The sequence below is a fragment of the Mchenga conophoros genome, linkage group LG4, assembly GCF_057382185.1.
Source record: "Mchenga conophoros isolate Kocher_MC1m ecotype Shallow Benthic linkage group LG4, M_conophoros_male_GT1.1, whole genome shotgun sequence".
Classification (NCBI taxonomy): Eukaryota; Metazoa; Chordata; class Actinopteri; order Cichliformes; family Cichlidae; genus Mchenga; species Mchenga conophoros.
The window spans coordinates 31,548,305-31,575,765 of NC_140529.1; the positions used below are offsets into that span (position 1 = coordinate 31,548,305).

At 39.2% G+C, this 27,461-nt stretch overlaps 1 protein-coding gene across 2 annotated transcripts in view; it reads left to right on the plus strand.

The window, feature by feature from the left end:
* stat5a (signal transducer and activator of transcription 5a) overlaps positions 1-18,723 on the plus strand; it is a 61,913-nt gene extending 43,190 nt beyond the window's left edge. For both annotated transcript variants that reach the window (XM_085271792.1, XM_085271793.1), the window contains 18 exons: positions 787-930; positions 1,087-1,243; positions 2,382-2,471; positions 4,197-4,371; positions 5,005-5,135; positions 6,102-6,253; positions 6,679-6,834; positions 11,271-11,450; positions 12,555-12,642; positions 13,149-13,271; positions 13,546-13,638; positions 14,050-14,256; positions 15,152-15,246; positions 15,378-15,520; positions 15,669-15,824; positions 15,953-16,004; positions 16,505-16,615; positions 16,742-18,723. In XM_085271792.1, the coding sequence (XP_085127918.1) occupies positions 803-930; positions 1,087-1,243; positions 2,382-2,471; positions 4,197-4,371; positions 5,005-5,135; positions 6,102-6,253; positions 6,679-6,834; positions 11,271-11,450; positions 12,555-12,642; positions 13,149-13,271; positions 13,546-13,638; positions 14,050-14,256; positions 15,152-15,246; positions 15,378-15,520; positions 15,669-15,824; positions 15,953-16,004; positions 16,505-16,615; positions 16,742-16,865 (2,361 nt within the window). In that variant the 5' untranslated portion in view covers positions 787-802 and the 3' untranslated portion in view covers positions 16,866-18,723. The remainder of the gene's footprint in view (positions 1-786; positions 931-1,086; positions 1,244-2,381; positions 2,472-4,196; positions 4,372-5,004; positions 5,136-6,101; positions 6,254-6,678; positions 6,835-11,270; positions 11,451-12,554; positions 12,643-13,148; positions 13,272-13,545; positions 13,639-14,049; positions 14,257-15,151; positions 15,247-15,377; positions 15,521-15,668; positions 15,825-15,952; positions 16,005-16,504; positions 16,616-16,741) is intronic.
* The last annotated feature ends 8,738 nt before the right edge of the window (positions 18,724-27,461 follow it).

Genomic DNA, 27,461 nt, shown 5'->3' on the forward strand with positions numbered 1-27,461 from the left:
GATATTAAAAAATATCTTTCTCAAGGATTAAAATGATCAGAACAACACTTCTGGAGGCATTCTTCTCGTGCACAATTTTACAGCAGGTTACAAGTGTTTGTGGCGTGTTTTCATGTGTGTGGCAGAAGATGGGAAAAGATGTGCAGAGTAAAATCCATGTAAAATAGCCTGGACTAATTACTACTGCAGCTGAATCCAATTACCACTCGGTGGAAAAAATTATAAATATTAAGTTATAACAAGTTATTTTACATGTGGTGTCTGGGATGTCTTCTGTGCTTTTGCAGAACATTACCAGCTGGGATTAAACACCTGAATTGAAAGATGAATTTTTGCCATAAATGTTTGTAACTTTCTATCTGTGTAATATTACACTATACTTTAAATGGCTTCATAAAGTGGCTTTTATTCCTTTTAATTGTGTCATGCTAGTTAATGAAAGGTTTTTAGGTTTATGCCAAATAAACATGTTGTTTGTATCATTCCTCATACTTTAGCTGGTTTTTTTTCTTCCTTTTTTAAAAACAAAACAAAAACAAAAAAAACCCCAAAACTCACCACCCTTCATATTCTTGACAAGCTATGGTTGTTGTGCTGATTTCTGCAGTCTTTGTAAAGGTGAGACACTTGGCAAATAGTAAAATGAAAGCGAAAGTTTCATAAGTTGATCCGAAGTGACCTGAAATGATCTTTTTCTCACCACTTTACATCCCTTTAGTTACTGTTTTCAGTTTATGTGTAACATATGTTCCCTGCACTCTAATTAAGAATTCTCCCCTTTTTCAGCTTAAGGGTGTTGAAGATGGCGGTGTGGATCCAGGCCCAACAACTGCAAGGAGATGCCCTCCACCAGATGCAATCTCTGTACGGTCAGCACTTTCCAATTGAGGTGCGACATTATCTGTCCCAGTGGATAGAGAGCCAGCTCTGGTGAGTTTATTTGATGCACGTGTGACCAGAGAATGTAAAGGATGTTAAAAAAAAAACCTAATCCTATTTTTGTAACATTTTGATTTGTTCTGTTCAACATCTTACAATTTATCGTGTGTGTTTGTGTGTGTGTGCATGTGTGTGCGTGTGTGTTAGGGATGCCATAGACCTGGAGAACCCACAGGAGGAGTTTAAGGCCAAACGCTTACTGGACAGTCTTATACAAGAGTTGCAGAACAAGGCTGAGCACCAGGTTGGGGAGGATGGTTTCCTTCTTAAAATCAAACTGGGACACTATGCCAACCAGCTCAAGGTGAGGCTTTTATTCGAACGCCGCTGCATTCTTAATATAGTTCCCATTTAGTGCTTGGTTACCTGGCAGTAGCTATTAAGCAATAGCTGTTGTGTTTTATTTAGAGTTGCTTGGCTTTGATTTGCAGCGGGTACATGTGTATCAGCTGTGGCTTGTTTGTCAGACCCTGATTTGATCATCTGTGGCTACAGAAATAAGGAATGGAAAGTACTGGTACTCCAAGTACTGGGAATGTCAAAAACAAGGCATTCAAAAGCAACTCTGAATGAATAATAAAAACAAAACGTACTAAATCTCAGTATTACACCTACCCAGACTGTAGCACTGTTTTAAGAAGAGCATAAAATTGTTTACAATGTCACAAAATGATGTGATTGATGTGATTAGAAGTCACAGCTGTTCAGCTTAACTGCCTCCCTTACTGTAGTTCTCAGAAAGAGCACATGTTGCACAAAATGTTTTAAGAACAGGTTGTATCCACTGAGAGGAAAACAACAGGACGGCTCGAGCGAGGGCCTCAGTAGCTAGCCAGCTCTGCTATTTATGATCGAACTCCCTCTTCACAGATCTGTTCTTCTGTTTGTTTTCTCCCCTCCCTGAGACCACGAGGAAAAACAGGGAGAATGGGGCAGGCTGCGCACATCACACTGCAGTCCTGAATTCCTACCACACTGTTTCCCAGTTTATGGCGCTGAGCACACGTGTATTCGTGTAGTTGAGAGTGACATGTTAAATGTGTCACTTGGGTTCCTCTCTTTCCTGCAAAAGTCAAAAAAATGCAGATATATAGCTACTGTGAATGATTTCTCTCTTTCTGTGCGGTATGAAGTGAAAGCAATTCAACTTGAAACTTAATTCCTTCACTTAAAACAGGAAACAACAAGAGTATCACCCGCAGTTTTAAACTGAAACAAGATTTTGTTACACTGTAACAGACAAACCACTTAACTAGGCGTATACTAATGAGTCATGGACCTATATGAAGTGTGCTCATTAACTTAATAGGTTTTGGTGTGTCTGCAGTGTTAGCTCCAGAACCTTTGATTCTACTAAATTGGCGAGCCCTGTGTGCAGAAGCCGCTCTACTCGTCAAGAGCTAACAGGCCTTAACACAGCTCATGTGCTCCTTGTCTTTCAGAGCACGTATGACCGCTGTCCTCTGGAGCTGGTCCGATGTATCAAACACATCCTTTACACAGAGCAGAGGCTCGTCCGAGAGGCTACAAACGTAAGTGGGATTCGTGTTTGTGCATCGAACATGTATAAAAATAAATAATTTCTGAGTGTATATGTGAAAAAGTATTTGCCACATTCCAGTTTGTTACACTTATATTTTCAGATCGTCAAGCCTATTTTAATATTAGACAAAGAAAAATACAAAATCCAGTTTTTTAAATGAAGATTTTATTTATCAAGGGAGTTAACCAAACTCTTCGTGACCCTATGGCAAAATAACCCCACCCCCAGCTTGTAAAATCACGATTTAACTGTGATTAACTGCTTTTTTTTCTTTGGAAAGCTGACACATCTTGCCACAATCTCAAGAAACATGAGAACAGCTGAGAAGCAAAGTCATTGAAATCTATCAGCCTGGAAAGGGTCGCAAAGCCATTTCTGAGGCTTTGGGATTCCAGTGAACCACAGTGAGACCCATTATCCACAAATGGAGAAAAATTGGAACAGTGGTGAACCTTCATGGGAAAGGCTGACCTAACAAAGTTACTCGAAGAGCGCTTTGGGACTCATCCATAGGGTTCATATAGGGCCAGGAGCTCACAAAAGAACCAAGTACAACAACTAAAGAGCTGCAGGCCTCGCTTGCCTCAGGGTCAGCGTTCATGATTCAACAATAAGAAAGAGACTGTGCAAAAGTGGCATCCATGGGAGAGTTAGAAAGAGAAAAATTACTGTTGACCAGAAAGAACACAAAGGCTCATCTCACATTTGCCAAAACACACTTTGATGATCCTCAAGACTTTTGGGACTGACGAGACAAAAGTTGAACCGTCATACCGACAGTAAAACATGGTGGTGGTAGTGTGATGGTCTAGGGAAGCTTTGCTGACTTAAATCCATTTAGATTTATGCTTAAAGGCTTCAGTTCAAAGCGAGCAAACCATTCATGCTTTAAAACCCTCTAATGTGGCTGAATTAAAACAATTCTGAAAAGATGAGTGGTCCAGAATTCTTTCAAAGGGATGTGTTTTTTAATTTACTCAGGTTGTCTTTGACTAATATTAAAATTTGTTTAATGATCTGAAATATGTAAGTGTGAAAAGTATGGAAAAACCAAAGAAATCAGAACAGCAGACACACAAACACACCTGTGGCTTCATAGCCCGCAAAACACAAACTACATAATGGTGGCTGATTCGGAAAGTGGATAACTATTCTGTTTCCTGTATTTGTTTATCCTAGAGGATCTCCTGAGTTCATTGTATTCGAACATTATAAATGTGATATCGTACCACAGCCAATACAGTCATGCTTTAAAATGGCCTTGTAAAACCAAACCATTTCTATTTCCCTACTTTAACAATGCAATATACAGGAAAGTCAGATATTTCTCACTTTTATAACTTGCAGTGAGTTATAAAACCATAAAGCCAGCCGTGCGTAAGACATCTTCCTTGAACTCCTGTGGTGAATTGATTTTCAGTCACAACATTTCTGTTAGTGGAGTTAATTTTGGCCCGTTCAGTCTGAACCTTTAGGTACAGTAATGCACTTTTTCAAATTGTGGTGACCTTGCACTCTTCCTGAGGATGCAAATACATTTTTTCCTTATCAACCTGCACCGTTGACACTATCCTTGTGTTCCCAGAGAATTTTTACAGTTAAATAGTGCAGGTGCTGGGGTCTAGCCATCAGTCAGTGCATCATGTTAGTTTTGGTTCAGTAGCTGTCTGTCTCTGTTTGCTGGTCTCTCAATCTCATATTTTGTAATTGACAGTCAAACTCTCCAGTGGGTGGAATGATGGACAGCATGTCTCAGAAATACCAACAGATCAACCAGGCTTTTGAGGAGCTTCGCCTGCTGACCCAAGACACTGAGAACGATCTCCGCAAGCTCCAGCACAACCAGGAGTACTTCATCATCCAGTACCAAGAAAGCATGCGCATTCAGGGTGAGACCAGAGGGCTTGCATCTCCTTAGCGCTGCACGACCATAATGACAGAATCAGTGTTTGTACTAATGCAGTTTTCACAAACTTAACTTATACCTACTGCAAATACCAAAAAACATATAATTAATGTTTCTAACTGTTGTTAGTCATTTAGATTTGCTGCTGTACCATTTTAATTCCTTGTTGAATCAAGAAACAAACTCTAGTTTATCTACTCTGTTTGTTTGGTGAGCAACTTGCTTAAAATAGATCTTTTTTTTTTTCCAATTATGCTGCTCCCTTTTTGGTTAATCAGTCTCACTTAGTCTGTTGTGTGCCACATGTCACTGTTCAAATTAAATATAAAAGATAATTCTTCATACAGCTATCTGAATTTTGTGTTGAGACTTGTAGATTAACAGCGGGAAACTGACAGCTTCTGTAACACTACAGATTTTTCACGAGTGCTCCATGTGTCAGACAGAAAGCATCGATCTTTTTTAATATCTGAGCTATGCAGGAGGGGGAGGAGGGGGTTTTCCTGAGTAAATCATTATTCCTCGGATGGGACATGAATATTGCATGTGCACAGGTTAGAAATTGTTACTGCTTCTCTTCTACTCCCTCTGTCTTTAACTTGTCTCCCATCTTCAGCTCAACTGGCCAGCCTGGCCACACTGCCCCCTGCTGACCGCCAGCTACGAGAGCCTGCCCTTCTGAGCAAGAAAAACACTGTGGAGGCATGGCTGACGAGAGAGGCCAACACACTACAGAAATACAGACTGGTGAGACATACTTGCACTTACTTATTTCGTTCATGTGTGTGTGTGTGTGTGTGTGTATCAATGTGTAAATTACACTCCATAAAGATAAAATTAACTAGACCACATTGTGGAATGAGATCATATCACTGCAGTGCCAGTGCAGTTGCCAGATTACACCCATCCTTGAACTGGGCCTTGGTTTTGATTTTAAACTGTACAGAAAATCTTGGACAGCTGATAAAATCTCTCCACAGACAGACATATAAACACCTGGCAAAGAGGTTGAAGCCAACTTTGTGGTAGTTGCTGCTACAGCTGTTGTCTCCCAGACATTTTATCATGATGACTGTCACACACATACACACACAAAGCTGGTCCCGCGTTTGCTTTTTGACTTTAAGTAAATAAAGTATGGTATATGTAGGTAACACTACACCCGCAGTGAAATCGGCCATCACTTTGATTTTAGTTACAACCCTGTAAAGTTTTGTGACCGCACCTTGTTTCGAGGCAGTCACATCCAGACGGACATGCAGAATGAGCAACTGTTCTCTGCAGCTTTTGTGGTAGTTGCAAACATTACACTCCCTAAGTTAAGTCTTTACCCCTTTTAAAAGCGTAATAGGAGTAACCCTTGATGCTTTTTTCTGAACTGAGCCATTTCTCTCATATTTCGGGCCTGTTTATAGCATAAAATGACTCAGTTTGCATCAGAATTAAGTGAGCATGGTCTCTGCATATGCAGGTATACTTGGAAAAACTTAGAAACTCTTTTAATAGTCGTCAAACCACATTTTTATTGACATATATACTGAGGTGGCAAAAGTAAGAGTGAGGTAGAGGTCACCAAATGAGGAAAAGAGTCTCTCCATAACCACGGTTTACTTCAATGACGCACAAATTTGTAGCCCACACACAGATTCACAGAAACATTTGACCAAAACTTGGTTCTGGTGAAGTACATGTGTCTTGCTTGCTTGTGTGCAGGACCTGGCAGAGAAGCACCAGAAAACACTGCAGCTGTTGAGGAAGCAGCAGACCATCATTCTGGATGACGAGCTGATCCAGTGGAAGAGACGGCAACAACTGGCAGGCAATGGGGGACCGCCGGAGGGAGGCCTGGACATCCTTCAGTCCTGGTGAGTTGCTTTTTTTTCGCTCTACCTCCCACCAAGATCACAGTAACTAGACTCTCTCACAAGGCAAAAGGTCACAGGTTTAAAAGCTTGCTTTGGAGTGGTCCTGTGTGGGGGTTTTTCAAAGGTTATTGGCAGGCATAGGCTGTCTTACATATTTTCTATTTTTTGCTTTAACCCACCGTCAGGGATCCCTGGCTGTGAGCCCTTTACATTTTTAAAGGCCTCACTTATTCAGCCAGATCTGAAAGTTTTAGTAGTGTCAGCTACTTAAATTCTGTCTAATATAGCTGAGCTCAGCTTTCAGGAGCTCAAATTAAAATAAGTAATGGTGAAATATAATATTTCTGGCACTGGTCGTGTTGATCTTCAAGTGTTATTCTTACTTGTGTGTCTTTCTTGTGGATGCGTGGCTGGATTGGTGCCAGGTGTGAGAAGCTCGCGGAAACGATTTGGCAAAACAGGCAACAGATTCGGAGGGCCGAGCATCTCAGACAGCAGCTGCCTATCCCTGGACCTATTGAAGAGCTCCTCAACGAACTCAACAGTACTATCACAGATATCATTTCAACACTGGTCACCAGGTGTGTTTGTGTGTTTCAAGTTTTTCTACACATCAAAGGCTGCAGCACCTGGCATGCTTATGTGTTGTCTGCAGGTTTTATGTAGAGCTGTGCAGCTCACTAGGAGTCGGGGGGTTGGGGGGGAATATGTTAGAAATATGTGGAACCACTAATGTGCGCAGCTCTTGTTCGTGTTTGTCTTGCTGTTGGTCCTTAACTCCAGCCGTGAAGAAGACAGTAGCCATTACAGAGCTCTGAAGTGTTAAAAACCATACATATGATCTCTGTCTGCTCAAGTCGGATTTTTAACCAGGCAGCATTAAACGACTACACGGCATGTTTACACTCAGGCTATGTGATATTTTTTGGACTTTATGCAATCACGTCTGCATTTGTTGAATACCCATAATTCTCCACTCTGCATACTCAAATACGAACACTGAGGGAACATCAATGAGGGGTCATAAATGGCACATTAATCTTATCTACAACTTTAATTTATTTTGTGAGTGTAGGCCAGTGTAGGCCAGTGTAGGCGGTGGGTGGATCTTTTTTGCACATTGAGGAATTGCCTTTTATGCACTCAGGTTACTGAGTGCAAAAAGGGCAATGAAAGGGCAGGTCTACTTGTGCAACTGGTATTGTGGTCAATGGAGTGAGAGATGTCATCTATTTGTAAAATGAAATTACTCCCACATTCAAAATTATCCATCAAATAATGTAATTCAATCCACATGCAAAAATTTTGTTAAAGTTTGGGTTTTCTTGTCTCTCTCTTACACTTATTGTGTGAGTGTTAAAGCAAACATGAGAGCTCTTTACCTTGTACTTAAGCTATAATCCTGATGCTGCCGCGGCCTGTTGTGGTAAAGCGAGCTGAGCAGAAGGCAAAGCTTTGCTGGACAGTCTGCTTTCCTTCCCTGACCTATGGCCACAAGCTATTGGTAGTGACACACATAACCTTCCTTCAAGGGGTGTTTGGGCTGCCCTCAGATATGTCAGACATGTCTTCTAGATACCCTCTTTTTGAGGTATTTTGGGCATGCCCCACTAGGAGGGGATCCCAGGGCAAACACAAAACATGCTGTAGAGAGCTGGAACGTAAATGTCTCTGAAGAGGAGGAGGCGGTGGCTGAAGGGAGGGGTGTCTCAGCATCTCTGCTTAGATTAGATTACTGCAACCAGTTAAATAGTGAAAAGTGAATAGGTGGATGGACTGTTCTATGGTATCCGATAATGCGATAGTGTGGAGGTACATTAATACACATAGCACTGGTAACTGTAGACATCAATAATCCACCATCAATACCTCTTTTCTCAGGGTAGCCCTTGCACAATTTAAGCTGCATAGCTGTTACCAATATCAGATATTACAATAACCTCGATCCATAGTGCTAGAGTCTGGGTGGTAAAGGGAATTTTCCATTATGGACTTTGGCTAACTGCCCCCAATAATGACTCCCACACTCCCACATAGACAAGTACACTGTACACTGTATTAAACTGCATAAACAAAAGTCAAAAAGTGGGGTTTCAGTTACTGTAACCTATGGGGATTATACCTTAAAAGTTAGATTAAATTTAGGATTTGACTTTATGTAATACAGAATAATGAGTGTGAAAGCAATGCACTGAGCATTTGCGTTTTAGATTTCATGAAATGCGTACGAACCCAGAGACAAAGAATGCAACTATACAGATATGCAGAAACAAAAAGCATACAGTGTTCGAGAGCTTAAAGGGAAGGAAGTGCACAGGGAACTTGTTTTAGTCCATTAGTTTAAGCCCCAAATGCACATATGCCAGTATCTTTTAGTCATCCAGCATCTCTGAACAAGAAGTATTCTGAAGTTTGTGACAGTGTCCTCTCTCGCTTTCCTAGTAGATTCCCTGCAGGGACCCATAACCCACTAAGAAGTCATGTCATTGTCACAACGATTTTTGACTGGCCACAGACAAGTCTGAAACAAGACAGTAATGCACAGCTATCAAGCACAATATAAATGCAGATTATGTTTCCTCCTATCTTTACTCCCTAGGAGCCCCGGGAGGTTTCACACTGGCAATTGCAAAGTGCGGTCTTCTCATAACCACTTAGTTCAGCAGTATTTGTTGCTTTCAAGCTTCCTCTGAGCCTGCAGGATTAATCATTACGCTGATTCTGCTGTTATCTCACTTCTTGGTCTCTTTAATGTTAATGTGGAAATCAGAAAACGGCTACACCGCCATACAAAAGAAGCACCAACTCTTTAAGAAGAAAGTAATTGTTAACCCTGTCGGTTAACTTGAAAGCGATTACTTACATGACCTTCAAATAGTGCGCAAGGCAGCAATAAAGGTCATTTTGAAAGGTTAATGTTCTCAAGCCTGCAGGTCATTAGAGCATAAAGAGTTTGGAGTTTTTATTAACAAAACAAAACAGTTCGCTGAACATTACCCCATCATTACCCTATCATAAAACATGCTCCATGCTTTATATGCTTAAAACTTTTTCCTTAAACAATTAATGCCGTAGAGTGCACATACATAACAGGTTCTGCTGCAGTGAGGTTACTGATCTCCTAATATTTGTTCAACTCTGCCTTTCACTAAAGTTCACTAAACTACAGCGATACCAGTCTTTCTAGCTTTAGATCATTGACTCGTTTGCATAGTTCGCATGTTCTTCGTCCCTTCTTTTCTCTGCATGCTTAAGTGTTTCTCACAGTTTCCCACAGTCTAAAGATATGCTTGTATAGGGCTGTGCGATATGACCAAAATCTCATATCCCGATATAAGAATTCTATCGTCCGATATAAACGATAATAACGATATAAATCACAAAAAAATAATATTTAACATTTTCTGTAAATTCTGTGAATCTCGGGCAGCTCGACTTGCGTGAAGTGTTTCCAGCTGCATGTCCTTTACCCGGAGTCAAGTGTTTTAACCGATGCACGAAACTATACATTTTTAGACATAAGTTGTAATGCTGTTTTCTTTGTATTTATTACACGGCGTGCTGCGGGTTGCCTGTTCTAACGTTTGAGTCTAAGGTTTATTTTTTTAGCACCTGGCGGCTCTTCTTTACTTCTCATCCATAAATAATCTGCTCTTTCACGTGATTCAGTTTATTTTGAAAAGTCTCAACAGGATCTTGAGCTTTATTGTGAAAGGTTTACGTGGAACATAAACAAGCGGACACGCGAAGGTGTTCCCGTCGTTGTTGCTAACGACAACGCATAAAACAGGCGCTTGTCCGTCAGTAGTGTGGTTATTTACATATAAGAGAAAGAGAGAACTTTAAGAAATTAATATAACCACTGCAGTGACCATCAGAACGATGAAAAAATATTGCCGTAAACAGTTTATTTTGCGACACCACGAAACAAACGATAGCGTAAAATGAAACGATAGATGTTTTTATATCATCATCCGATATATATCGTTATATCGAACAGCCCTATGCTTGTAGGTTAACTGGCAGCAGGTGTGGATGTGACTCTTAATGCTTACCGGTCTCTCTGTTAACCCTGTGATGGACTGGCAACCTTTCCAAGGCCTACACTACTTCCTCGCATGTGTCAAAATACGCTGTCTTGGCTATTAAAAACATATTACAAGTTCATGGTCATGCAGCTTAAGTAGGGTGCGTTTGCTTTTAAGTTGCTTCTCAGCTCAAAGTAATCATTAGGTTGTGTTATTGGGCCAATCACACAACAGACAGTAAAAGCAAAAGAATAATTTCATAAGAGACCTGTTGTTGACCTCTATTAGTGGGAACAGTTACAAATAAGGTCATTTTCACCTTGTGAAGTTTCATTTTTAGGACAGAGTTTGCAACATTCAACACCAAATACTTTTAACATGTTTTACATCATAAATCATTCATGCTGTCTTTTTTTATGCTTTAAGCCTGTTTTATCTTTTATTGAAACAGTTTCAGTGAGTAGACTATAAGCTTAGTTATAGGACAAGTGACTTTTTAGTGCACATTCTCAAAGTTGTCAGTCTTCTTTCTACAGAACGAAAGCAAAAAGCTTAAAAAAATCCACAGTTGAAAATTGTGTACATAACCTGCACAACTGGAATGGAAAGTTAACTGTTTCCTAAACAATTGTTTCAGTTGAAGCTGCAAATACTCAGCAACAATTTAAGACCGAAGTAGAGCTTATAATCTGCAATAACCTGTGCAGCTGTACTAAAGTTCACTAAACAACAATGATACTGATCTATTTTGCTTTTGCTTGGAACAGATGGAATTTGACACTGACATATTTGCAAACCCCAAGATTTCCTCACGTACACTGTTGGTTGTTCATGTGACACTGATACATACTACCAGAGCTGTTATTTGACAACCCGTTAATTAAATGGACGGGTGGTTGGATGTCGCTTTAAGATGTGCATATAGTGGCAGTAGGTATCTGATGATAAAGACATTTGTCACACTCTAACTGTCACTCTTCTATCCACAGCACATTCATCATTGAGAAACAACCTCCACAGGTCCTTAAAACCCAAACTAAGTTTGCCGCTACAGTGCGCCTTCTAGTGGGAGGCAAGCTGAACGTACACATGAATCCCCCACAAGTCAAAGCTACCATCATCAGTGAACAGCAAGCCAAGGCCCTCTTGAAAAATGAAAACACAAGAAAGTAAGTTTGGTGCATTGGTGCAAATGGACTAGTGCTTTTCTGCTGGTCACTCAAAGAGCTTTATACAACATGCTTCATTCACCCATTCATACAGCATATACATACATCCCCCTTTTTTTAAACGCTCAACTTTTCGCATTCCATCTTCCTTGACAGAGAGAGAGATAACACTGCAATAAGTTACCATAGCGCAATTAAGATAAGCGGTTTGGTTTTCTTCCGAGATTACGAGATCCCATGGTGAACTCTGGCCTAGTGTGTTCCGAGACCTCACCACAGAAACATGGCTGGAACTTGAACAATGTCTAAGAGGAATCTATGGTGTGGACACAGAATCCGCATTTAGCCTGTTCCACAGCCTCGTTCCACATTCCTCCTAACTAATAGAAACCTTACAAGACTGTAGGTCTGCCAGGCAGCTAGTGGGAAAGTGGCTGAGCGGCTACATCTTAGCAAAATCTACAGAGCAAATCTACATACATCTGCTGCGTCTCATCTAAACCACTTGTCGAGAGACTTCTGCCACAACGTCTCGCTCAAAAGCATGTGACTAAAGAGGGACGCCACATGAAGTGTAGTCTAGTAATGCTAAGCGTTTTGTACCGTAACTGCATTTAACAAACCAATTCAACAAACCAGCAGTGTGCGCATGTCAGTAATTTAGTATGTAGGCAGTGTCTGAGGAAGTGAGTAGTGAATGAATGTAAAACCAAAAAGCACGACATAGCTCCGCCGGTTAGTGAGGAAATCGAAGAGATAGAAAGTGAGCAAGATGGTCTTGCTAGGCAGCTTAATAGTCTCCTGAGCCCAACTTGCTCAGGTGTGGTTTCTATCCAGGTTGTCTCCACCCACTAATTTCCAGGAAGAAATAAAAACATGCAGGCTACAAGGAAAGACAACAAGAAAACAGCCCTGAACCTGCCATACTTGTGTTTAGTGTTTAGAGAAGACTAATGGTGGTAGTTAAACCTGCCAATTATGCACGCAATACCCCCCCTACACACACACACCTACCAACCACTCCCTCCATACAAAACAAAAAGCTCCTGCTGTGTAAACATGCATTTGTAGATAACATCTAACTTTATTGTCTCTGTGTTTCAGTGATAGCAGTGGTGAAATTCTTAACAATAACTGTGTGATGGAGTACCACCAGACTACGGGCACTCTGAGCGCCCACTTCAGGAACATGGTAAGTATGAGCTATTAGTGAAGATTATTATTTCCATGTAAAAAATAAAAATAAAAAAAACCCCATAAAGCTGAAGTAGTATTGCCATTGTTCCTTCTATACAAAAAGTCTCTTAACATTTAATCTAAAATAATAGCGCCTTGCTATTTGCCTTCTTTTGCTGCACTATACCCGAAACAGGTAAATATGTGATTGTCTTGGGTCTATACAGGAGAGTTGCTCAGCCGCTTATATAAGGGAAGTAATTGCCAATCATTATGTCCCATATAGCATTTTTTCCCTTGGATTAAAATTGTGAACAGTAGTCCTTTGGAGGATCGGCCTGCAGCTTCAGTGAAGTTCTCTTCGTCACTAATGTTGTTAGCAACAATCTCCAGAGCCCTCCAAGGATTATTCACATATGATCCCGATAATCTGCATGCATGTACTGACTGTGTGTGACGCTTATAAGCCTAACTGCGTAGTTAATACATACCATTTGTTCTTGCACATCATTTATCATGCAGTCTTTAAAGAGGATCAAGCGATCGGACAGACGAGGAGCAGAATCTGTCACAGAAGAGAAATTCACCATTCTGTTTGAGTCCCAGTTTAGTGTTGGAAGCAATGAGCTTGTCTTTCAAGTGAAGGTAAGAGGATGTAGGCAAATTAATGAATAAAAAACACTATACTTTAAATCACACTTAAAAAAAAGAACTATATATATATATATGCATGTGTGTGCGTGCATGCACATGCTGCAAGTAAGAATCTGGCTCGAGTACTCCCACTTGTTCCTTCTGTCTTTTTCCCTGTTGTTTTTATCATGTTTAAAAAAAAAATGTATGAAATGCAAGAAATGTTTTATTGTGCTGTAAGTGCATTATTTACTTTTGCAATTTCCTCCTTTCTTTCTCTGAACAGACATTATCACTTCCTGTAGTGGTGATTGTTCATGGTAGCCAAGACAATAATGCCACTGCAACTGTATTGTGGGACAACGCTTTTGCAGAGCCGGTACGTAAATGTTTCAGAGATATTGCATGCAATGCAAACCTTCCTGGAACAAGCATTAAATAATTATTCAGCTTAGTGATATTTTTGTATCCTAATGCAGAAGTACTGCGTTAACTGAGAAAGGCCTTGAATCAAATATTTCTGAAGTGTGCACATGTTTAAATAGTTTAGCTCTTACAAAATAATTGCTAGTTCTTTAGATGTAATGTAACACGTGCAGCCCGGAACTGAAACACAAATGCATGTTTAAATCTGTTTTAAATTTAGGTTTTTAATGCAATTATTAAATATTAAATTTTTTTTTCTTTAAAAAAAAAAAATGTTTATGCAAAGGCATAACGTGTGTCACTTATGTTTTGTGTCTGTGTGATGTGAGTGAAAATTCTTTGCCGTTTTCTTCGTGTGTTGCAGGGCCGGGTGCCTTTCCTCGTGCCAGATAAGGTGCTTTGGCCTCAGCTGTGTGAGGTCATCAACATGAAGTACAAGGCAGAGGTGCAAAGTAATCGAGGTCTGTCGGAGGAGAACTTGGTATTTCTGGCTCAAAAAGCCTTCAGCAGCTCCAGCAACAACCCTGATGACTACCGGAGCATGACTATGACCTGGTCACAGTTTAACAGGGTTAGAAACGGCCTCTTTCTTACTCATGATCCTGTTCGTCTCTATACATGCACACAGCTGAAGAGTATTCCATATATCTGTTTTAGCTTGAAAGTATAGATTTCTGTCGTGCTGCACTTCATGCATTTTTAAAACGCCTGCAGGCAAAGTTCAGTTAGTCATTTGAACCACATACTTGTTCTTCATGAAAGGATTTACTATTGCGCTGTTATTCATACATAGAAATATTTCTTGCTCCATTTGCAGCAGTTCAAGGGGTTTAATAAATTTATCTCTGATATAACTGAACCTCTGAAAATGAGCGACTATATATCAAAATTGCTGTACTTCCTAATTAGTTAATGCAATATGTTTTGTTAAACTCCTTTAATTCAACATGAAAGACTTCAGTCAAATCTTGATTGTTTTATCTAAAACCTACTGTGCTGGTGCACAGTGGTAATATGACAAAAATTGTGTCATTGTCCAAATACTTACCCACCTAAGTGTAGGTCGGTTTAATGGGCTTGTTTATCCGCACAGGAAAAAAAAAATGCTGAAAGCCTCATTTTCTGCTTCCAAGTAGCTTGTGATTCAGAAAATGCACTCAGATTCACCACAGGCCACGGGTCTTATTAGATTACAGGAACATTAAGTTTTAATCACTCCAGAGATGTAAGTATAGGTTATAGAAATATGCAGAACTTTACCCAGAGACGTGTACAGCTGCACAAATTTTAAAATCATAAAGAGAACTGTGATTACTGTCAGCGGTTGAGGAGATTTTCATTATTATAGACTGAATTGGGTCATCTAAAAACATTTTAACAGTTGTCAGTTCAGTCTGGGGTTTTTTTTTTGTTTGTTTTTCATGTGTTTTTAAAAAAAAATTTCCCCAAACTATGCCCCTTTACAGGAAAGCTTGCCAGGGAGGAACTTCACATTTTGGCAGTGGTTTGATGGTGTGATGGAACTCACAAAAAAGCATCTGAAACCACACTGGAATGATGGGTAAGGAAACTGCTGAGGGTTTTTGTTCAGTTTCAAAAGATTCAAAATGAAGAGGGACAAGAACGAGGCACAATTTTTATTTTATTTTTTAAATTTTTTTTTTATTAATGTCTCTCTTCCTCTATTTTTAGAGCCATCCTGGGCTTTGTGAACAAGCAGCAAGCTCAGGATATGCTCATGTCTAAACCCAACGGTACCTTCCTCCTGCGCTTTAGTGATTCTGAAATTGGAGGAATTACAATTGCCTGGGTGGCAGAAAATCCTAACAAAGCAGGTAAAGCATGCAAAACACAAAATTTCTCCATTTTTGTTTTTTAAACCACACCGTTCATCAGACGGGCCTCTTTCTAACAAGCACAGAAGCCACAGAGAAATAAAGGAATCCCATTCAGTTTTTCTTTTGTTGCTGTTTTTTTTCGCAGGTGAAAGAATGGTTTGGAACCTTATGCCCTACACAACCAAAGACTTTACCATTCGCTCTCTGGCTGACCGCATTAGTGATCTCAACCACCTTCTATTCCTCTACCCTGACAGACCCAAGGATGAGGTTTTCTCCAAATACTACACTCCGCCTCTCTGTAAGCGTCCTTCTGAGCACACTGTTACTTTCAAATTTGAATCTCACAGCTGCGAAGCCTTCATTACTGAATGATGATCACATCGAGCCATTACTTATTCTGTCTGCCTGTGCTTGTCTGTTTCAAAGCTAAAGCAGTTGACGGTTACGTGAAACCACAGATCAAACAAGTTGTGCCTGAGTAAGTGTCCGGCTTCCTGTTCTCTCTTTTTCTCGTGTCCTTCCATCACCGTTTCCTCTCCATTCTTTTCTCGTTGTCATCCACCCAGCATTTTATTCTGTAAAGCACAATTTAGAGTTAATCACAAAATACTGGGCCATGAATTCAGATCAGCTATTAGCTAGCTGTTACAGTTGGAGGAGGCCAATTAAGCGCGGCCTGGGTTCCTGCGCAAGCTCGTCTTCCGCTGATCATAAGAGTTAGGCTTGTTAGTTAGCAAGGCACGCTCCCTGCCTTTCTCCACAGTTGGTTCACCTGCAGATATGGAAAACGGCCATAATGATACAAGAAGGCCTGAAAATCATGCTGAGGATCGTTGCTTAGGCAACTACTGAACACAGGCTCATGGGGGGTTGTTGTTTTCTTTTCTTTTTTTTTTCCTTGTGTCTATGTGTAGATACATTCAGAGATGTATATGTACTTTGTTCATTACCAAAATGTGGTGTTTTGGTTGTTTTCAGGTTTGCCACAGCCAATCCAGACCCAGCAAGTGGGAATCCAACTTACATGGATCAAGGTGCCTCTCCAGCACCTGTCAGTCACCCTCACGCCTATGGCATATATCCAGCTATGTGAGTTTACAACATTTTTCCGTGTCCCAATTTTGTGCGTGCAAGGAGTTTCTTGTATCTCCTGCTGTTTGATTGCCGTTATGCCGAAAGCTTGTGTGAGTGGCCTCTATCTATTTCCTGTGGCAGGGCTGACTCTATGTTGGATGCAGATGGAGACTTTGACCTAGATGACACCATGGACGTAGCGAGGCATGTAGAAGAGCTTCTCCGGCGGCCTGTAGAGAGCCAGTGGAGTGGCCAGCAGTCGTGACCTTTGACCGTTTAACTCGCAACAAAACCAAATGAGCCCTGCCCAGCAACTTGCCCTACTCACATCGACATGGTTTAATTCCATTGGTCTCTCTCATTTTTTTTCAGATTGCTATAATGTGAAATGTTCATAATGGTTGTGATTTTTTTTTTTTTTTTTTTTTTGCTTTCCAGCATGAAAACATGCATGCCAGTGACTTCATATTGTTTTTATTTGTGTAATCAGTGTTTGTAAAAGAAAGTATAATGCAAAACCTCTAATGTTACAATGTTATGAAAAAGAAGTAATGGTCACTCACATAGTGCATGCATTTTCAATTGATTTTAAACTGATTTTTTTTTTAAAATATGCTACTGTATGAAGTTATTTTAGAAGTTGAATGTTTTTATTTTATATTTTCTTCTTTGTAAATGGGTTATTAGTATTTTATTAGTGACATTGAACTTGCCCTTTGACAAAAAAAAGAAAGAAAAAAGAGAAACTTTGATGAAAAGTTTTGATTTTGCTCCCAACAACATAATCCGAGTCACTGCTCTGGAGAGTTTTTTTTTCAAACCCATATACACTAACCTAAAGGCAGAGTGACTCTTTGCTCACTGACAGCACACACGCTTCAAAGATACACATGCACAAATTTAAGGTGTATTTGTTTCTGATTTGTTCACCAGCTGAAAGGAGGGGAGAATTATGTACCTCCCTTGCTCTCACAGGGCTACTTTTTCTTCTGTTTGTACCTGAAATGCAAATCTGAGCATCTACCCAGTGCTGCCTGCTTGTCCTCTCAGGTCCCTCTGTGCCCCTCATCAGTGCTACCTCGCATTATTCCACTGACAGTCTCTGTTAATGATTCTCTTGTTGTTTTCTGCACCACATTCTCACCAGTAGGTACGGTCAGAAGTTTTTCTTCTTTTAATCTGCATTATTTTTTGTGAAGACGATCCCTTGCTGCACAGGCTAACTCTGTTGGCTGTTTTTATGCTTGAAACTGCTCACCTGGAAAACACCGGAATCATGAAGTGTCACGTCTGATTGTTAATGCCTGAATATTTGAGGCTGTTCTGCTCCCTTGTGACTTTTCTGCCTTTCAGTGCATATATATATATTTTTTTTTTTCTTTGCATCTATGAACGAGTGCAGACTTCGAATGCTTGCACATACTCACAAGCTGCTGGGTCATGTTTAGGATTCAAGGATGTTGAACTGTGTCAGTCTGTTTCTTTACCTGACTTTTGATTTCCCCCACCCGTCCACACACACATAAAAAATAATTGTCTTGCATCTCAGGAATGAATCACTTTGCTTAACTGATGTATAAGCCAAAAAGAAGATATCTATGTATACGAAATATATGAATTTATTTTCTCTATCTTAATTGTATTTTATTATTATTATTATTATTGTTTCACTGGCACTCCCAAATTGAATGTAACCTTTTGCATGACCGTACAATACTCTCTCCGTCAGATAAGAAGTCCCCCGTTGACCATAAGTAGCAACTGAAAAAGGATGCACGGCAACTGGAAATTAAAGGTGTAGTTCTGTGTTTGTCCAGTAAACACAACAGTATTTGAAATATTTCTTTTCCTTTTTTTAAAAAAAACTTTTTCTTTTGCCTCACTTTCTTTCCTGTTTTAGAAATCTCAAGCTACATGGACAGTCTTGTGCTATGTCTCTCATTATCATCACTTCTGAGCTTTGTTTCACTGTAGTCTGTGTATTTTTTAACGATATAGATGGCGCTGTGTGCTGTTTTATGTACGTACCCTGTTTGTGGTTTGGGTTTATGACTTGGAAGTTTTCCAAGCGAAAAAGCTGTTGGGTTGAAAAGAAGGAAATAAAGTTTTATAAATAATTTGAATTCAATCTGTAGGAATACTTTGAATTTTAAATGTCTTGTGCTAAATATGTTTTGTATGTGCAAATATACAGAGTAAAACAAGTAATATGTAATAATATGCAGTACAACATGATATCAAAGTGATGGACTAATCGATATTCGATGAGGCCTTCCATATGGAGAAAACAAATCAAAGTAATTTATGCCAGATTAAGAATGTGAGCTGAAGTCATCGCCAAAGAATCTTGATTCTTGACATTGAATTAAACGACTAAAAAACTGTACTTTAAAAGTACATGCCTAGCTATTTGCATGAATATATTGACTATTGCACGAAGCATACCACTGTGATTTAAAGTTTTACACGTTTCTCCGCCAGGCAGTTGTTTCCTACCATAAATTATAATTCACCCACACTGCCTGTGAAGCTTTTGAATGATGTTAAGCTGTTTTCCAACGGTGTTAACAGGCTTGCAAACTGGAGCATGGAGAATTCAAAATGCTTTTCATATTGCACAATGAAAAAATACGTGGCATTGGGCCAACGATAAATACAATTAAAAACATGAGATTCACATTCAGTTATTTTGAATGATCAACTCTAAATAGTATAGAAACGGAAAGCTTATTGGAAAAATAATAGACCATTTGTCAAAAGTCAGATCACCCCTGATCTGGGGCAGGCCTAGAATGTCCCATCCCCAGTGCCACCATAGTTTTGCATATGACAATACTGGTTATTAAAATAAGCTAGAATTAATACTTTGAGCCTAGCTGCAATTAACGTTGACTTATAGACAGAGATGGGCAGTAACGCGTTACATGTAACGCGTTACTGTAATCTGATTACTTTTTCGAGTAACGCGTAAAGTAAGGGATTACTATTGCAAAAACGGTAATTAGATTACTGTTACTTTCCCGTAGGAACGCTGCGTTACTGCGTTACTAAAACCGTGATTTTTTTGCGAGAATGTCTCACGACAGTGACGTAAAGCGAGTGCGCCATTAGTGACAACAGCTGTGTGCAGATCAACAATGGATCACATATCGATTGTGGGAGAGAGTATGAGCGTGCAGCGTGGAAGTACTGACCTTACTTTGAGTTTGATTCCATAAAAAGTGACAAAAACATTAGCGTCCATCGTGCGTGGGAAGAAAACTTCTTTTTACAGCGAAAAAAACCCCTAAACTTCCAAGCAAGCACCGAGAGCACACCGACGTAATGGGAAACTCACAGAGACACTGCCGTATCCTTCCACTGACCGCTGCACACCTGCACCAGGGTAAACCTCCGCCTACCGCAGTCCTGCTTTACAGGTGAAAATAGAGCAACAGGACCGCTGAGTCTTTGACTTTATTTATGTTCTGCTGTGTTTTACTTGCATCTATTTGAAAGAGTGAGTGTAAACAAAAAAAATATTTTATTTTATGTGCTGGAATGTGCAGAAAATAGGTTTAAATGTTAAACTCATTTATTCAACTCAGAGAATGTTGCATATAATTAAATTTTTGCTTGATGCATAAAGTTAAAAGATTAAAACTGATAAAACAAGTTAAAAAAAGAGACTTTTCCATTTGATTACATTTTGTATGATGGATTATGTAGAAAAAGTAGAATTGGGCTGAAAGATATATCGCTTTATCACCTCTTCAGGTTGTAAATCGTGTTTTTAAAAAGTAACTAAGTAACTAAGTAATTAATTACTTTTGAAAATAAGTAATCAGTAAAGTAACTGGATTACTTTTTTGGGGAAGTAATCAGTAATTAGTTACTGATTACTTTTTTCAAGTAACTTGACCAACACTGCTTATAGATACTAAAACTGAATATGTTGCATAATATAATTTGCATAGCAACCAAAATTGCTTTATTTTCTTGCTTTTAGCAGCAACTGACACCTCTAATTGTCCCTGAGCACAATTTGAATCAATAACATTTGAGATTTCAACACAGGTGGTTGATTGTTACACTGGAAATGCTATGAAGGTGAGTCTTACGTAACCCAGTAAATCATGAAAAATGAGGTTTAAATTTCTGTTGGAAAAATACACCCGTTTCTTCATGAAAGTGCAGATTTCTGACATTTGGTGTAACAATTTGATTATTACTAAAGACTTTTTACTGATCCATCTCACGTGTAGCTTTCTGGATTTCACACTTATTTGGCTACATGCTTATTTATTATATAGGCTATACAGTACATAAAATCAAATTTGGCATTTTTATGTAACTGAAATATTATTTGGGCCAAAGCCAGTAAGAAAGTTATAGACTATGTCTATATGAATGATGTGCATACTTGCTGCATTTGTATTTAAACCGTATTTGATACATATTACAGAATGTAACACCAATGTGTAAAGAAATGGCTTTGAGTTGGCCACCCCATCTCATTTCCATGCCACCCTAAGAAAATATCTCTAGATCCACCCTGGTGTCTTCCTCTATTTGAAAGGAAATTATTTCACATGCTGGGAATCTATATATCAGCTCGTTTCTGCCATCTGGTGGAGGCAGGAAACGTGGCTTTGTGTGGTTTTTTGCTAAATTGTCACTTATCTGGTTTGTGTCATGCCTAGATAAGAGATACATTATTTTCCATGGAATTCAGTAAAACTTAACCACATTCTGCCCATTTTTTCTATTGCTTTTTATTTAAACAAATAAACAAACAAACTATTATTATAGCGCAAAGGCTTGATTTTGCATATGAAGACTCAACAGACTCAAGTAGAAGTTTTCCTGTAGAAATTGGGCCTAAAATAATTTACAGTACAGAAGGGACTATAGAACAACTGCAGGTAGGTCCATAAGTTTAATGTACAGGGCTTTACTTTCTGATTAGTTTTCCAAATCCTGCAAAACCGACAGATATTGATAGAAATTGGATATTATTTGAAGTCACAACCCAGTGAAGCATGCTTAGTTACTGTAGACAAAACTGAACGTTGACTGGAGGCGTCTGCAGCAAAGGCCCGGCAGAACATGTTAAAGAAGACACGGCATTTGATGATAACCATTGATCGTGGTCTTCAGGCAGTCATTAATTGTAAAGGATTTTTTATCAAATATTGAAAAAAACAATCCTTATTTAAAAACTATATTTTACCCAATTAGTACTGAACCTCGTAGTTAAGGGAATTAGGCATTATAATGGCTGCATAATGCAATATTGTTTGATTTCAAATTCACTGTAGTGGTGTACAGAAGAAGAATTCCCCCCAAAATGATACAATTAAATAAATTAATAAATACTGAAGATAGAGAAAGTGAGATATATGAAATTATGCTTTTATAATTAGGCTACAGTAATTATGCTGTGTCCATTTGCAATGAAAGTAATAAAATATATATGATATGTCAGTTTTGAGGGCGCAGACTGTTTTGTAGGTCAACCGAAAAATAATATACTTTTAAGGTGTGGTTATCTCCTGATGCTTCGATGTGTGCTCAGTCATCCAGGTGAGGAAATCCCAAAAAGTTGATTCTGCTCTGCTCATGAAAGGATGATAGTTTATTTTCCATCTATAGTTGTGTAACTATACACATAGGTATAAGTTAGCACACTTTCTGAGTTAAGGACATAATATATATATATATATATAAATCTTGACCTTGTAAATTGTCACTGTGTCTCCTTTCTGTGATGTCCTAAGTGAGCCTAACATGAGGATGACAAATTTCATGACACATATATTAAAAAGCATGAATTCATGATTTTAACAGCAAATCATTTGAGGACAGTCAGCTAAAATTAAACAAAACTAGAAACTTTTCAAAGAAGCAGCTGTTAGCCATATTCTGTACTTTAATATCTCTATCTTTATTCTAACTTTTATGAACCAAAATAAAGAGCCACCACTAGATGTCAGCAGAGTCCACAGGATCAGAAAACGGCCAGTGCTTGTTGCTAAATTTCAATTGAAAAAGTGTAGATTATTAACAAAGCTTATTCATGCAGACTGATATCTTTTCACTGGAAAGGTGTACGTGTTGATGGCTGGGGTCTTATTCATAGCACTGAGCTGGCTTCTTTTCACATACAAATATGGTCATAGTGCAAAAGATCTTTTTGCATCTAAATAATGGCTCCCATTGGCCTGTGGGATATTCAGGTATTTTTAGGTGTCCTGTATATTTGGTAACCTATCTTCTGGTAATCCCGCCCCTTCCATCCCTGTCACCTTCACTTCTTTGCTACTGTTAGCATGCCCTTTTCCTGTCTGAATACCATTTCTGAAGATCCTGGTACACTGATGTCTGATTCACTCCTGGCATGCATGCTGTTGATGTATATAGGATGTTCTCTTCAGAACCTGTATCCATATCCACATTTTCAATAATCTGTCTTAAGAGGTTCTTGTCTTGTGCCTATGATGGATAAAAAGTACAGCTTTTTCTTTTGAAGCACATAGCAGAATTGCCAAAAGAAAAAAAATACTGCATGGGTTGATTTCACCTGATAAGGTAAAAGACTTTCTTGTCCATTGTTGCTTCTATTCACATTATCAGGCAGCGTAATCATTATGCTGTGTACAAAGAGTATTTCAATTATTTACTGTCTAAGATTAAATCATAAAAAATTGTCCTCAAAATGGGGCCAAGATTAGGCCACTGTCAGTGGGTTACATTGAGCTCAGTTTCCCCCATTATTCAGAGGAGTCATTATCTAATGATCTTCTGATTTAATACTTTGTGAACAAAGCTGGTCATCAAATTGCTACATCACTACAATGCACATAATGATATGGGTATCTGCAACGTTTTGACAAGCACTACAAATAGACATATAGTAAAGGCTAGTGAACTGAAGATGAGAAACACATCTGATAATAGATCACCGCAGAGCAAGAAACTCTTCTTCATGAGCAATGAAGTCAGTTCTTCAGATTGTGAAAGTGAAGTTGATGATGCATCGGAAGCTCAGGCGTCAAAGACGACTTTAAGGTTGACTTTATTCTAGCCAAAAGATGTGTATCATTCACTTCAGCTCGCACACTGATGCAACTGATAGCTGATCAGGCATCAACAGCGCTGCCTTCGTAGCAGATCAAAAGATGTTGTTGTAGAGAAGTAATCTTAACCAAGAAATGTTTAGAGCTGAGATACAAGAAGCAGCAAGCTGTACATCCATGCTGCCTCGGGTGAGCAAGTGCAACATTAGTCAAAAAGTTGAACTAGTTGACAGTCCACATTTTTCATTTTTAGCATTTTATGTAAACTTCTGCACACATGGTACTCTTTCTATAATTGTTGTAGTCATGAATTAGCAATCATTGTAGTCTGTGCAAGTTATCTATACAGTAAGATGTAAGCTGGCTGTTTACCTCTGGAGAAAGAATCTTCACTTTGCAGAACAGTGTGTGAAAATATGCAAGAAACATCTACATACATGGCAAAAATAACACAAATGGTCCTCTGCCTAACTTGCCCCAGTCTCTCCTCGCCCTGTCGTGGGAACTACCACAAACATGTTTTAAATATGCTGCCAGCTGTTTATTTTTCCATCTGTCAGTTTGATGAGTTTGTCAACACAACAGCGTCACTTTAAGATTGTGTAGTGTGTAGTTGACATGAAGCTTGGTCATTGGCATTTCAGCTGGCTAGTTATCTGACTTATCTCTCTTTTGACTTTGTCCTTAAAAAAATCAATTGGAAGTGCACAATTAGTGTGTAGAAAAAAAAAAGCAAAAAAAAAAGCACAGTTCTAAAAAGCGTTTCTAATGTTCATTCTTTTATTTGTGGTTTCGATTCCTGATTAACCAATTATCACATGTGCTAGCACAGGAAGTGGTGACAAAGATCAGGAAGACACACCCTCCACTCCCCATCTGTGAACATCGTGAACTTCCTCTATAGACAGTCATCGCTGATATTTAGAGTTCTCATTTCTCACCATATACTAATATATGCCTTGCTCTTGTGGTTTCATTTAAATCTCTGAGAAGGCGACTCCTCCCGGCACTCAGGGAGGAGAGAGCCGTTAGATGCTTGCAGGTACGGCAACGGCGATTTCATTGGCCTGAACCTGGCAGCTACTGCAACAGCAGGGAGCAGCGCCTTACTGTATACAGCTATGGCTGACATCCTGCCACAGGAAACTATAACAAACCTCAATAGAAAACAACAAGGTGTTATTTTAGAGCATCACTGCCATTTCAATGTTTAAAACTGCTGATGCAGCCTGCTCTGTATTTCTCTTTCTTGCTCACAGTTATTTTAGCTCATTTTACTCTCAGTCAAACAAAATAATGTTTATTTAGTTCCCGTGATTCTGATGTGGTAATTCATTGGGCCTTGATGCCCATAGTGAGTAAAGAAGTATATCACAGCTCAATCTAACATACAGTTAATGTGGGTGTATAATGCCCCTTTAAAAAGACTGACTGCGGTCACATCTTGGAAATTCTTTTGAACTATCGCTTGAGTTTGGAGACCGGTCGTCTGAGGCCTTTTCACATTAAAGTGAGACAGCCGGGGTGGGTGGGGAAGCTTTTAAAAGCAGGATTTTTGCTAAATAATTTCTGAGAATGCATAATACATGACCCTCAGAGATCGCGAAGGGAAAGGAGAGAGAGCAACAAGCGAATAAGGGGAAGAAAGGGGTAGAAGCCTCTAGCCTCCTCTTTAAAAAAGTCACTGCCTATTTATATCAGCAGTCGTTTCATTCTCTCATCCCCTTGCCACATCCTACCTGTCCTTGAGAAGAAGCTGTAGGGTGGTGCGTTGTGGTCTCAGGCCGAGTAGAAACACAGGCATCCTGAATGAAAACTTTAATTTCTACAGACCTTCATACCCTTTGAACACATCTGATGATTGTATACTGTTCACAATAATCTTGTGTGTGTCTCCCGTGGGTGTTGTGATTTAGCAGAAATAATTTCTCCACAGTATGCAGCATTCATGTAAAAGATAACCACCCAAATATAGAACCAAATCTGCTCGCGATATAGAGATGCTTTTGCACTGATAAGTCTGGCCACATTTCACAAATCTGAGCATAAGTCATGCTCTCTGCTGCACACGTCTCTTCATATACAGATTGGACATGATTTGATTTGCCCTCTTAGTGGGTTATAAAGGAGGCTGCTTTTCCCAGCTCAAGGGCTATAGCTCAAGTGATGATGTGAGTTGGTCTGACACTGAATGTCACACCCCTCATTGTTGTAGGTTTTCTCATCTGACCTCAGAAATGTCAGCAGATGCTCAGTTTGTGGTATGTATGTGGCTGTGTGACAAGAGTATTTTCAGTTTACTTTGTGAATATTAAGTATATTGTAAATGAGCACTGAATACTCAGTGTCCTCTGTTGTTCCTGCTGATTATCCCTAAATTAGTGCATAAGTAGGAAAGGGAGAGTTGGGAAGGTCATCCTTGCATGCTAGATGAAGAGTGATAATATGACATTAAAAAAGAGCAAGAGTTCTGGCATTAGCTTTAACTGCAAACCATGAAATAATTAAACAGTGTACATATGCACATCATAAGCATACTAATTTAAACTACAATAAGTACATAAATGTGGAAATGTACTTTATTGCCCTGAATATCCAAAAACCACCCAGGAAATTATAGGACGCTGTGTTTCTGAGGCTAGATCTGGTCATTATCATACAGTTTCTGCTGCAGGACTGACCTGTATGCTCCAGTCTGCACCACCTCAGGAAATTAACAGATGATGAAATTTTGGCACCATATAATGCCAAGGGATAAGTTACACAGTATTTAAGATGTTGAGCCACAGCATCCTGCCTGCACAGCTTCAGTGTGTGCCTGGGGTATTGATTTTATAAGTCTCCGGATCCCTGCTGCATGCTGCTGATTGAACATTATTCTTCTAAAAGATATTCCCCTTATTTGGTGTTTTGATTATTATGGTGGAACTTGCGATTCATACAATCTCTATATTCAACCCAACCATTCAGTATCTCTGTGTGTCATCTGAATGAGTGCATTCACATCAGGACAGAAATGTTTCATCATAGGGTTAAAAAGATCACCCAGAAGAACTGGTATTCATCAGCGGTGACCCTACCCTCTGTGGGAACCAGTGGACCAAATCATGTAAGTGAAATCCCCCAGTACAGTGTGGGCTCAAGGGCCCAGGTATTAATTTTTTATAAAACACCCACTCCTTTCTCACTAGATTCGTTTGTTTTAAAGTTTTGACCACGTTTGATGTTGTTTAAATGAATTTTTATTTATTTTTGACCTCAAAAGTTGGTGTATTTTCTTTTTTCTATTGGATTTTGCAATAAACCATATGGGTACTGATAAAGAAATTCATAAAGTGTATCTTCACTAAAATGAGCTAGAGTAAATCGCTGTATTTTAAATAGTAGTTTTAAGATTTTTTAAGATTATTTTTTTTTACATTTTTATGTATTATTTTTTTTTACATTTTTATGTATTATTTCCATGTTTCATTTTATTCCATGTTCCATGTTTCTGGATTCTTTAATAGGCTTCCTGGAGCGTCCTCTGGTGGAGACTGCAGCCTGCTTGGCAGAGAGAGTTTGTGAGTTAGTTACGAGCGCTTATTTTGACAAAAATGTCTGCTGAGACATTAAAACTGTAGAAATGTTAAAATGCTCATCCCAAATTCCAAAACACTCACACAAACGTGGTGAGCTTGCTTCAAAGCTTAGTGACTCTGCGCGTGCACGTCAAGGAATCGAGCCGTGATTGCGCACGCGACACTGATGGAGTGGTGCACGTACTTGTCCGTGTGCGCACGCGTTTATGCGAGTGCGCTCTC